Source organism: Astyanax mexicanus, unplaced genomic scaffold (assembly GCF_023375975.1).
Source record: "Astyanax mexicanus isolate ESR-SI-001 unplaced genomic scaffold, AstMex3_surface scaffold_69, whole genome shotgun sequence".
Classification (NCBI taxonomy): domain Eukaryota; kingdom Metazoa; phylum Chordata; class Actinopteri; order Characiformes; family Acestrorhamphidae; genus Astyanax; species Astyanax mexicanus.
Genome location: NW_026040079.1, coordinates 60,880 through 78,340, shown reverse-complemented (window position 1 = coordinate 78,340; position 17,461 = coordinate 60,880). Strand labels below are relative to the sequence as shown.

General features: G+C 40.7%; 2 protein-coding genes across 4 annotated transcripts in view; both read right to left on the bottom strand.

Moving 5' to 3' along the window:
- Positions 1 to 322: 322 nt before the first annotated feature.
- LOC125798651 (histone H4) overlaps positions 323 to 17,461 on the bottom strand; it is a 69,398-nt gene continuing 52,259 nt past the window's right edge. For both annotated transcript variants that reach the window (XM_049474188.1, XM_049474187.1), the window contains exon 2: positions 323 to 666. In XM_049474188.1, coding sequence (XP_049330145.1) covers positions 337 to 648 — 312 coding nt within the window. In that variant the 5' untranslated portion in view covers positions 649 to 666 and the 3' untranslated portion in view covers positions 323 to 336. The remainder of the gene's footprint in view (positions 667 to 17,461) is intronic.
- LOC125798650 (histone H4) overlaps positions 16,271 to 17,461 on the bottom strand; it is a 53,450-nt gene continuing 52,259 nt past the window's right edge. For both annotated transcript variants that reach the window (XM_049474185.1, XM_049474184.1), the window contains exon 2: positions 16,271 to 16,614. In XM_049474185.1, coding sequence (XP_049330142.1) covers positions 16,285 to 16,596 — 312 coding nt within the window. In that variant the 5' untranslated portion in view covers positions 16,597 to 16,614 and the 3' untranslated portion in view covers positions 16,271 to 16,284. The remainder of the gene's footprint in view (positions 16,615 to 17,461) is intronic.

Genomic DNA, 17,461 nt, shown 5'->3' with positions numbered 1-17,461 from the left:
TTTATATGATGAAAATCTATTCTTTAATAACACACGTGCGTATACATATACACACACACACACACACACTGGTAGGCATATATGTATAAATTATCTATAAATATATAGCGTACACACACACACACACACAATAATACTGATATCCTTAAATATATCTTTCATAGTGCATTTCCACACTTTATCTGCTAATTCACGGGCAGTGGGACGTTTTATATAGGGAAATTTAGTGTTATTCAACTACTGTATCTTATTCAAACACGGAAAACTTGTCTTTGGGTGGATTTGTGGGTGGCTCTTAAAAGAGCCGTTGTTGTTTGCGTTGTTCTAGACGAGCGTTTAACCTCCGAATCCGTAAAGAGTGCGTCCCTGGCGTTTCAGGGCGTACACCACATCCATGGCGGTGACGGTCTTTCTCTTGGCGTGCTCGGTGTAGGTGACGGCGTCTCTGATCACGTTCTCCAGGAACACTTTCAGCACACCGCGGGTCTCCTCGTAGATCAGACCGGAGATACGCTTGACGCCACCACGACGCGCAAGACGGCGGATAGCGGGCTTGGTGATGCCCTGGATGTTATCGCGAAGAACTTTGCGGTGACGCTTGGCGCCTCCTTTCCCGAGCCCCTTGCCTCCTTTTCCTCGGCCGGACATCGTTGCTGCTCTTGCTCCCTGTCGACGAGAAGAGAAAGAATGAAGTTAGAGCGGCCGGCCGGCGCCTGATATTCTACTCTACCGGACCTAGTTGAAGACAGAGAGGCGGAGCCCAGTACAAAGCAGCTGGGTGGCCCCTCGCGGTGAGGCCGTCCGCACCGCCCCCGCACGCTAGAGCGCTACAGAAAGACTGATTATAAACCGTATCTGCTTGAAAGTAATAACTGTAGATATCTTACACCAATGAATGCTGAATATTACATATTGCCAGACCGACTTTATGAAGCACTGAACCGCGTGGGACATTTGAATATTTTCCCCTCACCAAACAAACGGAGGGCAACGTACAAAAACATTTCGCTGTGTGTTTGTTCATTTGTTGGTTTTAGTAGTTGGTTTGAGTGTTGTACAAAGCCTATATTCAGCCAAAAAATAAAAAGCTTAATAAATATTGTCGTAATATATATCACTACATCATCTCTAAATCCCAGTGTTATCGCTCAAGAGACATGTAGTAGCAGTACAAACCCAAATACTCCATAAAAAAAAAGTAAATAAATCTAATAAAAATATTAATAATAATAATCCTTGAGAAATTCAACGTGTGGACCACAAAAAGGACGATTAATGTGTATCATGTACGTTTTATCAAATATAAGCCATTTTGTAAAGTGCATTCGTCAAACTAGGTGTATGTATTTACGGAGTTCATTAAACTTCTACTAATGTGTACTTCGGAAGTACTTTGAAAATTGTGCTGGGAGGTTGATTTATTTTCTAACAATCTTTCGGAATATGCTCCAATCCTTTTTTCTCACTTTACACATAAAATAATTATATCAGTTAATAATAACCCTCTTGATCCATAAGAAATGAACACTACTACACAACCATATGTGGCCCTCAAAATCCAAAATCATGTAAACAAATAAAACATTACAAAAGCAGGTAGAAAGATTTGTATTCTCACTCACTCATTTACAAATCTCTGCAGTGTACTCCTTAAACCTATTTCAATGTTACATGGAGATAGCATTAAAGAAATGTATACATATATTTAGTATGTTTTGTCAATCAAAAATACTAGGGCGGAATGAATCATGTTTTGGGTTCTAACATAGGAGCTGTGTATAATCTTTTCTTTTTCATTTTTCTATTTCTTTTTTGGTTTATATATATATATATATATATTTATATTTATATATATATAGATTATTTTAGGTATATACATTTTATTAGAGTTATTCTTGTTATGTTTTTTTTTGGTTTATGTTTCGTATTGTCCCTTCAAATTTCCTACAACAAAAAATAACACGGCAAAAAATCCTGCTTTAACATATTTCAGGCTTAGTGGATCATCAGTGGGCAACATTTGCAAATGGAAGGGGGCAAGATCCTCTGCTCTTTATTATAAAGTTGTAGCCATATATGCGGATCGTGTTAAACAACTGAAAAAGGAATCTCATTCTATTATCTTTATATGATAATATATAAAAGACAAATGCCCTAATCAAATTGTGATGAAAAGTACACATTTGTAGGCCATCTCTTGAAATAAACTATGGGTCAGAAACCTGTCGTAATGTAACACAATAAGCTCTAAATCACAGAGTGTTGGAACAGTCGAAGAAATAACCATAATAATAATAATATTTATTAGTAGTAGTAGTAGTAGTAGTAGTAGTGAGTAAGTATGTTTCTCAGAGACAGCCTGTCTTCTCATGGATAATAATCTGCCGTGTGAAATCCAAAATGTGGAACACACGAAGCACGATTACTGTGTCTCATGCATGTTTGATCAAATATAAGCTATTTGTTAAAGTGTATTCGCCAAACTAAGTGTACTCAATTACGGAGTTCACTAAACGTCTACTAATGCGTACCTCTAAAGTACTTCATAAATTGTGCTGGGAGTAGCAAATACATTACAACTCAAATTAAATAGTTGTTAATATTTGAATTTCAATCCGTCATTCCCTCTCAGACCCGAGCCATTTCGCTCACTTCGCTACACATAAAATATTGCAGTTAAAAACTCTCTTGATCCATGTGAACTAACACAATTAGACAACCATATGTGGCCCTCGTAATCCAAAATCATGCAAACAAATAAAATTTCAAAACAGGTCAAAAGATTTGTATTCTCACTCACTCATTCATAAATCTCTGCAGTGTATTCCTTCGACCAGCAGATGGACTCCAAGCTCCACCAAAAAACATCTCCCTTAGAACTGTCTGTCAAACCACACACAAACAAAGACAAAACAACAATTTACAAGATCAGTACATTAAACATATGTCAATGTTACATGGAGATAGCATTACATAAAATTATTAATACATTTATTATGTTTAAAATGTCTTAATATTAATATCTTTTCATGCATACAAAATAAATGCTGGGACACGTTGAAGGAAGTGGTTGGAAAAGAGAAAAAAGGTAAACATCAATTATTGCATATTATGGATATACACAAGCTCACTCTCACACACACATCCACACACATATAATAATAAATACATGAACATACATATAATTACATATCATTTCACATATATCTTTTGGTTTCTTTTTCTATGTCTTATGTGTTTTATATATATATTATTTTAGGTATATATATTATATTATATTTATTTGTGTTAGTTTCATTTGTTTTCTGTTTCATTTTGTCCCTTCAAATGTACCCAAACAAAAAAGAAATAATACAACAAATGAAATGCCTTAACATATGTACTGCTTAGTGGATCACCAGTGGGCAACTTTTGCAAATGGAAGGGGGGGAAAAACATCTTGCAAGATACAACAACAACAACTACCATAATAATAATAATAATAATAATAATAATAATAATAATAATAATAATAATTATTATTATTATTATTATAATTATTATTATTATGATTATTATTATTATTAGTAGTAGTAGTAGTAGTGAGTAAGTAGGTTTCTCAGAGAAAGCCTGTCTTCTCATGGACAATAATATGCCTTGTGAAATCCAAATTGTGGAACACACGAAGCACGATTACTGTGTCTCATGTATGTTTTATCAAATAGAAAAGAGTTTTCAAGTGTATTCGTCAAACTAAGTGTACTCAATTACAGAGTTCATTAAACTTCTACTAATGTGTACCTCTAAAGTACTTCAAAAATTGTGCTGGGCTTTGTAAATAATTGACAACTCAAATAAAATATTTGTTATTATTCGAATTCATGTCAATAATTCGCACTATGCCCCAATCCTTTTCACTCACTCTACACATAATATATTTGGTTCAGTGAAAATTTCTCCTGATCCATGTGAAATAACAGTATTAGACCACCATATGTGGCCCCCCTAATCCAAAATCATGTAAACAAATAAAACATTTCAAAACAGGTAAAAAGATTTGCTTTCTCACCCACTCATTCATAATTCTTTGCAGTGTCTGCATTCGACCAGCAGATGGGCTGCAAGCTCCACCAAAAAACAAGATCAGTACATTAAACCTATTTCAACCTTCCATAGAGATAGCATTAAATAAATAAATAACTCATATATAACTATATATATATACACAACAAATTAACATTATTCATGTTATAATTATTATTACACATATTAACACACCTTAAAATACACCTTAACAATTGGACAGAACGCCAATGACATAATTAGTAAAGATTTAATTATTTCTTAGGACTCAAGTCAAGTATACCAATGATGAAATATTTAAATGTGTCCTAAAGACTTGGTTCACTAGTCAGAGAGTAGCGGTTTAAATCTTGCCTTTAACCTTAGCTCCAAAAAATTATTTCATTCTTCTATCCAAAATAGTTAGAAATTAAAAGCACGGCCAAAAAACATGTATTGATTCCACGTTTAGTAACTCTTAACTTGTGTAAGCAATATTTAGCGAGCAGAATTACGCAAAATGGCGGCCATTTAAGGAAAACCAAATATCCACAAACGGTAGATTTTTAGAGAGTGGGGGAATGGACATTGCAGTTAAACTTTGCCCCGTAAAAAGATAATTTAATGCAATTACATTAATAAACTACACATCAAATTCGCTGTACCTCGTGACCTCTGACCTCTGACCTAGAGAAGGGAATGGCCGCCATTTTGTGAACCACGAAAACGTAAACAAACCCGCACGCTAAGCTAAGCTAAGCTATGCTAGCGCCTAGTTACCTATTCGGAAGCCATAGCAACCGCTCATGTAGGCGAGTTTCAACAACACTGTGGCTAAATACACTAATCACAATATAAAATACATACACAGGGGACAGAATGAACACCTACCTGCTAGTTTAGTGCAGTATATTTGGCCAATTTAATGGTACATGCTAATCGCTAATTTAGCTTCACTCACCTAGCTAGCAGCCCAGATAGCCAACAAACTAGCACTCCAGACACTCCACCCGTGGCCGGAGAATATACATATAATATATATCTTTATTATATATATATATATATATATATATATATATATATATATATATATATATATATATATATATATATATATATATATATATATATATATAGTGTGTGTGTGTGTGTGTAGAGAGAGAGAGAGAGAGAGAGAGACTAAAGTCTTAGTAGTGCCATGTACACGTGTCTAAAAAAATCACCCTATGGTCAAATACCAAAGAAAGTCATAATAATAATAATAAAAAAAATTATAATAAGAATAAGAATATTTATTATTATTATATTTTATTTTTTTGTTTAATTATTAATTTTTTTATTAACGCCATAATATCATTAATTATATTAGTGTTAATGTTGGTAAATTTGATTACGTATAATAAATATTAATAATGCTTTATTAATAAATAGTGAATAATAATTTGTTATTATTAATTATTAGTAGTATCATTCTGATTGTTATTATTATTATTATTATTATTATTATTAGTAGTAGTAGTAGTAGGAGTAGGAGTAGTAGTAGTATTATAAATGTTCATATAAGTAATTTGTATTACTATTAGTAATGGTAATATTAGTCATTTTATTTACTATTAAGAGTTTATTACTCATAATTTATTGTTATTATATGATTGGTGATATTATGTATAATTATTAATTTTATTATTAGTCATTTAGTAATTAACATTATTATGATTATTATTATCATCATCATCATCATCATTACAAGTAGTAGTATTACTATTTTCATTTATTTACATGTATTAAAGGTAATTGTATATTGTCCCAGGAAAATATAGATTGATTAGATTGATTATTACCAATAGTAAGATGAAAAACCAGAGTCAAGCCAATTTGGACCTTTCCACAAAGTTTATCTGTATTACATATAATATTTGCCCTGCAATTAGAGAGAAGATGTAATTTAAGGAATGTGACGTTGCTGCCATCTCCTGGACCCAATAAATAATTCCAAATAAAAAGTTTAAATGGGATATCTACATTTGATTTTTCCTTTATATTTACGAGTCAATGTGGTTTTGGACATAGTCTCATACACAGCCACAAGATATGCTCAAACATTGCAAAGACACATTGCCTCAATATATATGTGTGCGTGTGTTTGCATGAATGTCTAATTTTCTTTCCATAAAAAAAGGAAAAAAACAATAAATATATATGCTCAAGAATTATATAGATATATTCTTGAGCAATGCAATACAGAACTTTAACCACATGGTGGCATCCAAACTCTTAAAACGTGAAGTAGTCAGCTCAACATACACTTATATATACAAAGTGAAGTAAGTCTTATGTTCCATGTCCATATGAAAAGGTACTAAGCCTCATCAATGCAATTGCGCTGTTTAACAACACACACACACAAACACATATATATGTGTATATATGAACAATATATAAAACGTTTCTATATATTTTTTAGATATATATACAGAGAGAGAGAGAGAGAGAGAGAGAGAGAGAGAGCTCTTAAAACATGAAAACATGCGTATATAAATATATTGTAAGTCTTATGATACGTCCATAATCTATACATTAAGTAAACCTCACGATATATATATATGTAGCTAGGTATATATTAATATCTAGAGAGAATATGACAATATTACCGAGTATATCAATGTGTGTGTATATATTACATTGCACATGTAACACTGATGGATGCCGCCGTGTAGTGAAACAATGCCTTTTTCAGTAAGAAGAGTTCAATTTATGTCACCACACACACACTTATAACAGAACTCTTGCAACTTATAACAGTGCATGCAATGGTGCAGTTGAACCACACGGTGGCATCCAAGCTCCATCAGTGTTACATGCAGCAGTTCCCTCAGTACTCACGCACACACACATAATATATATATAGATGCCTTTCTCTATTATTTCACCAATAATGTGCTCATAAATCTTGTGCTTGTGTGTTTCTATGTATTTAGCCATTGCAGTAAGCTCTAGTAATTGCTGGCTATTAAAAAGGCGCGAAATATTGATAAAATGTACGTTATGTTAAATGTATACATTGTTTTGAGTACACTTAGTACTACTTTTTCATACAACATTCATATATATATATATATGAATGTTGTATGAAAAAGTAGTACTAAGTGTACTCAAAACAATGTATAAATTATATATATTATATGCATGTGTGTATGTATACATACATATATATAATATATGTATGTATACATACATATATATTATATATATATGTATACATACATATATATATTATATATATATATATATATATATATATACACATATATATACATACATACACACACGCATATAATATAATATATATAATACACAGAATATAATATATACATATATATACATATATATATATATATATATATATATATATATATATATATATATACATATATATATATATATATATATATATATTATATATGAATGTTGTATGCAAAAGTAGTACTAAGTGTACTCAAAACAATGTATAATTTTATATAATAAATATAATATATATAAATGCATATAAAACGCATGTAGAAAAACAACTCTTTTGGCACAGACACAGGTAGGTGGCTCTTAAAAGAGCCGTTGGGTATTAAGGGAAAACGTCAAAGCGCTCCGTTTAAGCGCGCTCTCCGCGGATACGGCGGGCCAGCTGGATGTCCTTAGGCATAATGGTGACTCTCTTGGCGTGGATGGCGCACAGGTTAGTGTCTTCAAACAGACCCACCAAGTACGCCTCGCTTGCCTCCTGCAGAGCCATGACGGCGGAGCTCTGGAAGCGCAGATCGGTCTTGAAGTCCTGAGCGATCTCACGCACCAGGCGCTGGAAGGGCAGCTTGCGGATCAACAGCTCAGTGGATTTCTGGTAGCGACGGATCTCTCTCAGAGCGACGGTGCCGGGCCTGTAACGGTGAGGCTTCTTCACGCCGCCGGTAGCCGGGGCGCTCTTGCGGGCTGCCTTGGTGGCCAGCTGCTTCCTCGGGGCCTTGCCACCGGTGGACTTGCGGGCGGTCTGCTTCGTTCTTGCCATGGCGCTGAACTCTTGAAAGAGAATAACGCTCCCTCGCCTCCTCACGGCCCTTTTAAGCTTTAGAGCCGCTCGTCGCCGATTGGACGTGTCGGAGCTGCCAGCGTCTGATAGGGCGTCTTCAAAATCGAGCTTGCGCGCTATTGGCCGTCATTCCGAACCGCAAAATACTGCTGTTAGAACACAGTGGCGGCTTACTGCTGTCCAGCCTGGTTTTATGTACACTAAACGCAATGCAGGTTGATCGCTCTCATTTGTTTATTCAACAATACTTATCTCCGCACACACGAACATAATACCCACCCGTGTGTATATATCTAGGTATTTTCAGCTTGTAAATATTTATCTTGTCAATTGTTTTAGTGCTTTTACTCATTGATCAAAAGCATAATAGTGTGTGCATGTATGTGTATATCTATATATATCTATATATATCTATATCTATATATATATCTATATATATATATATCTATATCCATATCTATATATATATATAAATATAGACACACATCGCGTTATATATACTATTTTCATTTTAGTTTATTCCTTTATCACGTAACGTGATAAAGGAATTCATAGAATATGCACTACACGTATTTTGCGTGTATTACATGTACTGCGTGTTGTGTTACTGGTGAGGAAACGTAGCACTTTTTGAGTAGAGTTGGGTGGCTCTTAAAAGAGCCTTTGGGTATGGACAAAGAAGCGGAGATTTACTTGGCCTTGACCGCCTTCTCGGTCTTCTTGGGGAGAAGCACAGCCTGAATGTTGGGCAGCACACCACCCTGGGCAATGGTAACTCCTCCGAGCAGTTTGTTCAACTCCTCGTCGTTGCGAACAGCCAGCTGCAGATGACGGGGGATGATACGAGTCTTCTTGTTGTCGCGGGCGGCGTTGCCGGCCAACTCGAGAATCTCAGCGGTAAGATACTCCAGCACGGCGGCAAGGTAGACGGGGGCACCGGCGCCAACACGCTCTGCGTAGTTTCCTTTGCGCAGGAGCCTGTGCACACGGCCCACGGGGAACTGCAGCCCAGCGCGGGAAGAGCGAGTCTTGGCCTTGGCCCTAGCCTTGCCGCCGGTTTTGCCTCTTCCGCTCATGATGCAGGTCAGATGTGTTCGCTGAACAAAGCTGAAATAAAGCGAGAAGGCTCCCGGGCGCTGTTGATAAAGCAAAAGCGCCTACGTTCCTATTGGCTGCAAGCTTCGCGCAGCAACAGCCAATAGCGTCCCCGCCGTCGAACTCTAGCGGCCGCTCCCCCCTCCTCCTCGTGCAGCCTCCTCCCCCCTCCTCCTCGTGCAGTGTAAACGCTTGGCGCTGAGACAGCCAATCGCGTGTCCGCCGTCCAACGCCAGCGCCCGCCCTCCGCTGCTCGCTTTGGGCCCCCACCTCCCCCTCCTCCTCGTGCTGCCTGCTTTGTGTGTGTGTGAGACAGAGACCTACTGCTGCAGACAGAGACTTATGCCTTCCCGCTCAAATAAATCTAAAGTTGTAAACGAAAAGAAATAACCTAATAAACAAACTAATGAAACGAATACCTACAGTGGCTGTGGTTGTGCTATGACAGCTACTTATATGGGAGCCGTATTTGTATGTTAAAATGATGATCATACAACGATAAATAGTGTCATACGCCATACACATTAGACACTGTTATATGCTTTGAATACATATATGTACGTGTTTATAGCAAAGGAAGCTCTTTGAAACGAAACTGTGGGTGGCTCTTAAAAGAGCCGTTGTTAGAGAGGAACAAAACATGAAGGTAAACGGCACCGTTTACTTCTTCTTGGGGGCAGCCTTCTTGGGCTTCGCCGCCTTGGGCTTGGCCGCTTTGGGCTTGACAGCCTTGGCTTTCTTTGGGCTCTTGGTGGCTTTCTTGGGAGCCGCCGGCTTCTTCGCCTTCTTGGGGCTCTTGGTTGCCTTCTTCGCAGCCGCTGCGGGTTTCTTGGCCTTTTTGGGAGACTTCTTGGCCGCGGCGGGCTTCTTCGCCGCTACCTTCTTGGGCTTTTTCGCGGCAGCCGGTTTCTTGGCGGCGGGCTTCTTGGCTTTAGGAGCAGCCTTCTTGGCCGGCTTCTTCTTGGCCTCGGCCTGCTTCTTGTTGAGCTTGAAAGAGCCCGACGCGCCGGTGCCTTTGGTCTGCACCAGAGTGCCCTTGGTGACGAGGCTCTTGACGGCGATCTTAACGCGAGAGTTGTTCTTCTCCACGTCGTAGCCGCCGGCAGCCAGGGCTTTCTTCAGGGCGGCGAGGGACACGCCGCTCCTCTCCTTGGATGCCGAGACGGCCTTGACGATAAGCTCGCCGACGCTGGGGCCGGCCTTCTTGGGGCGGGCGGCCGCCTTCTTCTTGGGGGCCTTGGCGGGCGCCGAGGCGGCTGGGGCGGGAGCGACTTCTGCCATCGTTCTGCTTTGCTGCGTGCTGGAGCGAGCACTGTGTGTCTGCTGCTGTAGCGTTCTGTGGAACCTCCCTCAGCGGCGAGGGGGGCGGCCCTTAAGCGCCGCATGAGAACGTTGTAGACTCAACCCGGCCGGTGCTGTGCAGCCGTGGCGCAGCTGCAGGCTCGCGTTGTGTTTTCTCGCCGCGTTTCTCGCACGAAATCCGCGCGCGTGGCCAACCTGGCGAGCGTTAAAGCACTCTCCCGCCTCCGAGAGGCCCCCTCGCGTGTCGTGAAGGCGGAAAGGGCGGCGTGCGGACGGCGCCTTTCTCGCGGCGCTCCTCGAAGCGCGCCGAGCCGGCCGCGCTCCGAACGGGCAACGGCGCATTTGGCGTGCTTATCGTGTAATAATGTCGTGAAAGGGTATCGCGAGCGGGGCGAACGGCGTGGGTGTCGTCGGAGGAGAGTGTGGGCGAGAGCGTGTCGGGTGTGTGAGGCGCGTGTGCGTAGTTTAGCTGGTGTTGCGGGGCGCCCTTGTGGAGTGCGTAAAGCACAGTGCGCGCGCGGTGTGTTGCGCGAATGGACGACTCCCGCAGTCGACTCCCACGCGTCTTTGTCGCCGCCTGGTCTTCGTCGCCGGCGCCCCGCACTCGGATCGGCGCTCCTCGTGGCGCGCTCGGCTCTTGTGGGTCCCGGGCTCCGGGCGCGGCTCGTTAGGCGCACCTGAATCGACTCGGCGCTCCGTTAACGAGCCCTAATTCCCCCAAACACCGGCCCTCCACCAGCCCTAAGACCCCCCAACCCTAATTTATTCTAACTCTAAACCTCCTAACCCTAACATATTCTAACCCTAAGCCCCTCAACCCTAATATATTCTAACCCTAAGCACCATAACCCTAATATATTCTAACCCTAAGCACCCTAACCCTAATATATTCTAACCCTAACATATTCTAACCCTAAGCCCCCTAACCCTAACATATTCTAACCCAAAGCCCCCTAACCCTAACATATTCTAACCCTAAGCCCCCTAACCCTAACATATTCTAACCCTAAGCCCCTCAACCCTAATATATTCTAACCCTAAGCCCCTCAACCCTAATATATTCTAACCCTAAGCACCCTAACCCTAATATATTCTAACCCTAACATATTCTAACCCTAAGCCCCCTAACCCTAACATATTCTAACCCTAAGCCCCCTAACCCTAACATATTCTAACCCTAAGCCCCCTAACCCTAATATATTCTAACCCTAAGCCCCATAACCCTAACATATTCTAACCCTAATATATTCTAACCCTAAGCACCATAACCCTAATTTATTATAACCCTAATTTATTACAACCCTAACCCTAATTCATGACAACCCCAACCGCCCAGAACCCTAATACAGAAGAAAAAAATGAGCGTGAGGCCACACTTTTATTGTGGTAACATTTTTAATAGATCCAAATATAGCAGTAGGTAAAGGCCTACATGAACATTCTGTCAATCGGAAGGCTGAGGCCTAGCGGCTAAATTCACACTCCACGAGCGCTGCAATACTGAGGCCTAACTCCTAACTTTACCTGAACACACCGCAGCAGCACTGTAACACTGAGGCCTAGTGCCTACTTTTACCTGCGCGCTCACTCTACCTGCTGTAGAACCTCGTTGCCTAGCTGCGGCTCTTACGCGTACGCATTCCACAAGCACCCGTAGAACTCTGAGGCCTAGCTTCTAAATACACCTGCACACGCTGCAGCAGCACTACATAACTGAGGCCTAACTTATCAAGACACCGAAAAACACTGCAGAAGCACTATATTGCTCAGGCCTAACATATAAATAGACCTAAATACGCTGCAGAAGCACTATATTGCTCAGGCCTAACATATAAATAGATCTAAATACGCTGCAGAAGCACTATATTACTGAGGCCTAGCTCCTAAATGTACCTGCACACACTGCAGCAGCACTATAATACTGAGGCCTAACAAATCAATATACCTAAAAACTCTGCAGAACCACTACATAACTGAGGCCTTACTTATCAAGATACCTAAAAACACTGCAGCAGCACTACATTACTGAGGCCTTACTTATCAAGATACTTAAAAACGCTGCGGCAGCACTACATTACTGAGGCCTAGCTCCTAAATGTACCTGCACACACTGCAGCAGCACTATGATACTCAGCCCTAACTTATAGTGCTGCTGCAGTGTGTGCAGGTATATTCTACTGAGGCATAACATAGTAAAATGGTGCTGCTGCAGTGTTTTTTTTTTGGTATATTTATGAGGCCTAGCTCCTAAATGTACCTGCACACACTGAAGCAGCACTACAATACTGAGGCCTAACAAATCAATATACCTAAAAACGCTGCAGAAGCACTATATTGCTCAGGCCTAACATACAAATAGACACGAAAACTCTGCGGCAGCACTACATAACTGAGGCCTAGCACCTAAATGTACCTGCACACACTGCAGCAGCACTATGATACTCAGCCCTAACTTATAGTGCTGCTGCAGTGTGTGCAGGTATATACTACTGAGGCCTAACATATAAATATAACTAAAAAAACACTGCAGCAGCACCATATTACTGAGGCCTAGCTCCTAAATTAACCTGAACACACTGCAGCAGCACTGTAACACTGAGGCCTAGTGCCTACTTTTACCTGCGCGCTCACTCTACCTGCTGTAGAACCTTGTTGGCTAGCTGCGGCTCTTACACGTACGCATTCCACCAGCACCCGATGAACTGAGGCCTAGCTTCTAAATACACCTGCACACGCTGCAGCAACACTATGACAGACAGGCCTAACGTAGAAATATACCTGCACACACTGAAGCAGCACTATGATACTCAGGCGTAACATAGTAATGTAGTGCTGCTGCAGTGTGTGCAGGTATATTTATGAGACCTAACATATAAATATACCTGAAAATGCTGCAGCAGCACTACATAACTGATGCCTAACTTATCAATATACCTAAAAACACTGCAGAAGCACTATATTACTCAGGCCTAACATATAAATAGACCTAAAAACACTGCAGAAACACTACATAACTGAGGCCTAACTTATCAATATACCTAAAAACACTGCAGAAGCACTATATTACTCAGGCCTAACATATAAATAGACCTAAAAACACTGCAGAAACACTACATAACTGAGGCCTAACTTATCAATATACCTAAACCACCAGCACCTGTAGAACTCTGAGGCCTAGCTGTGTGCAGCAGCATAATAAGCTAAATTTCTACTCCAAACAGTAAGCGTGTTGCTTTACTACCCTGATCTGGTTCTACTTGCTGCCTGTTAAGACAAACATGACGCCAAAATTGGGGTCTCGCTTGCTGACCTGGGAGGGGGCTTATTTATGCCTTTGTAAGACGAAGCACACCTGGCTCTATCGTTCACACGCGGCTCTCGTTAGCAGCATCAGGTGTGGAAGCTCAGATGTTGGACCAACAGTCGTGTAGGGTGTGTTTTGTGTGGCTTACAGCTGATTTTCTGTTTATGGATGCAGAAAAAAGTTTGTAACACCACAAATAGGTTACATTTAACATTAATCATTCATAGCGACATATGATTTCTAATCACATGTTTATATGCAGCTCACTAGGAGCTAGTTTTGGTGTATGTCTAGATTCATTGGCTGTATTTTCTTGAAACAAATTACAACAGAGTTTGTCACAGTATGTGTCATAGGGCAGAGCAGTTACACGCTTATCATTGGGATTGTGTTACTACTAGGTAAGCTCAACTGTTCTTTAATTATAGCACTATAATAATCTAGCACTATAGTAATTATAGCACTTTGCACGTGGCTAATGTGTACATACATATGTGTACTTTGATCTCCTCTAGGCATAGACGTTGTGCAATATGTCACTTCCCCATGAATAGCATAATCTCTTATACACACTTTGTGCTGTACCACCTCTTATGTACTATTTGTGTGATTTATTGACCACCTATGTACTGGTCACTAGTGTCACTAGTCACTGCATAGCCCAGCACATAATGGGGAATCATGCGCCTTCCATTTCTTCTATCTATATATCTATATCTATATCTATATATCTATATCTATATCTCTATATCTATATCTCTATATCTATATCTATATATCTATATCTATATCTATATATATATCTATATATATATATATATATGTATATATATATCTATATATATACATATATATATATATATATATATATATCTCTATATACATATATATATATATATCTCTATATACATATATATATATCTATATACATATCTAATATACATATACATATCTAATATATCATATATATATATATATATATATATATGTTCACAATTTTATTTATTATTTTTATACATATAAATATACACATTCACTACAATACACACACACACACACACTACGTATATGAATACTTAATGTTTTTTTTTTCTTTTCCAAAACACATTAGAAAAGGGACACGGAACGCTGCTCTTTAGTGGAAAACGTGGGTGGCTCTTAAAAGAGCCGTTGGGTTTGATCGGAGCGGGTTCGCTCTTTACTTGGAGCTGGTGTACTTGGTGACGGCCTTTGTTCCCTCGGAGACGGCGTGCTTGGCCAGCTCGCCGGGCAGAAGCAGGCGCACGGCGGTCTGGATCTCCCTGGAGGTGATGGTGGAACGCTTGTTGTAGTGAGCCAGGCGGGAAGACTCACCGGCGATGCGCTCGAAGATGTCGTTCACGAAGGAGTTCATGATACCCATCGCCTTTGAGGAGATTCCGGTGTCGGGGTGGACCTGCTTCAGCACCTTGTAGACGTAGATGGCGTAGCTCTCCTTCCTGGACTTTCTGCGCTTCTTGCCTCCCTTGCCGGCGGTCTTGGTGACGGCCTTCTTGGAGCCCTTCTTCGGGGCGGACTTTGCTGGCTCAGGCATCCTGCTCGTCTTCGAGTTAGACTGAAGAATGAGGGGGAGGCGACTAACCCCCACGTTATTTACACTCTGCTAGTCTAATTAACATGAGTCACGCCTTTCGAATGCCGTCAAACCACCATTGGACAAACACAGCTCGCTCCACTGTAATACCCCTCCCCCCCTCCCCCCCTCCCCCCTCCCCCCCCCAACCCCATCCACCCTCCACCCTCCACCCGCTGCTGCAGCCTGCTCTTTGTGTGCCTTCCCGCGCACACAGCGGCGAAGGCGACGGCCCCCGTGTAGGACTAAGTGTACTAAGTTTAAGACCGTTTTATACCTTGTAAAAATTGACGCTTCGTATGCGTTAGCTTAGAAGCGGACAAATAAAGACATATGCGCTTTGAGAGCGCGCACAAACGCGCGCCTGTATGTTTATTCATCACTTTGCCTTCGTGTAAACTAATGTCTGGTTCAGTTGAATGGCCGGGAGATCCTACGGCGGTCCTCTAAAACTACCTAAAACTCATACAATAATTGACTTTACGCTGACGCTTCTTATTCCCAGACTCGGATATTTATATGATGAAAATCTATTCTTTAATAACACACGTGCGTATACATATACACACACACACACACACACTGGTAGGCATATATGTATAAATTATCTATAAATATATAGCGTACACACACACACACACACACAATAATACTGATATCCTTAAATATATCTTTCATAGTGCATTTCCACACTTTATCTGCTAATTCACGGGCAGTGGGACGTTTTATATAGGGAAATTTAGTGTTATTCAACTACTGTATCTTATTCAAACACGGAAAACTTGTCTTTGGGTGGATTTGTGGGTGGCTCTTAAAAGAGCCGTTGTTGTTTGCGTTGTTCTAGACGAGCGTTTAACCTCCGAATCCGTAAAGAGTGCGTCCCTGGCGTTTCAGGGCGTACACCACATCCATGGCGGTGACGGTCTTTCTCTTGGCGTGCTCGGTGTAGGTGACGGCGTCTCTGATCACGTTCTCCAGGAACACTTTCAGCACACCGCGGGTCTCCTCGTAGATCAGACCGGAGATACGCTTGACGCCACCACGACGCGCAAGACGGCGGATAGCGGGCTTGGTGATGCCCTGGATGTTATCGCGAAGAACTTTGCGGTGACGCTTGGCGCCTCCTTTCCCGAGCCCCTTGCCTCCTTTTCCTCGGCCGGACATCGTTGCTGCTCTTGCTCCCTGTCGACGAGAAGAGAAAGAATGAAGTTAGAGCGGCCGGCCGGCGCCTGATATTCTACTCTACCGGACCTAGTTGAAGACAGAGAGGCGGAGCCCAGTACAAAGCAGCTGGGTGGCCCCTCGCGGTGAGGCCGTCCGCACCGCCCCCGCACGCTAGAGCGCTACAGAAAGACTGATTATAAACCGTATCTGCTTGAAAGTAATAACTGTAGATATCTTACACCAATGAATGCTGAATATTACATATTGCCAGACCGACTTTATGAAGCACTGAACCGCGTGGGACATTTGAATATTTTCCCCTCACCAAACAAACGGAGGGCAACGTACAAAAACATTTCGCTGTGTGTTTGTTCATTTGTTGGTTTTAGTAGTTGGTTTGAGTGTTGTACAAAGCCTATATTCAGCCAAAAAATAAAAAGCTTAATAAATATTGTCGTAATATATATCACTACATCATCTCTAAATCCCAGTGTTATCGCTCAAGAGACATGTAGTAGCAGTACAAACCCAAATACTCCATAAAAAAAAAGTAAATAAATCTAATAAAAATATTAATAATAATAATCCTTGAGAAATTCAACGTGTGGACCACAAAAAGGACGATTAATGTGTATCATGTACGTTTTATCAAATATAAGCCATTTTGTAAAGTGCATTCGTCAAACTAGGTGTATGTATTTACGGAGTTCATTAAACTTCTACTAATGTGTACTTCGGAAGTACTTTGAAAATTGTGCTGGGAGGTTGATTTATTTTCTAACAATCTTTCGGAATATGCTCCAATCCTTTTTTCTCACTTTACACATAAAATAATTATATCAGTTAATAATAACCCTCTTGATCC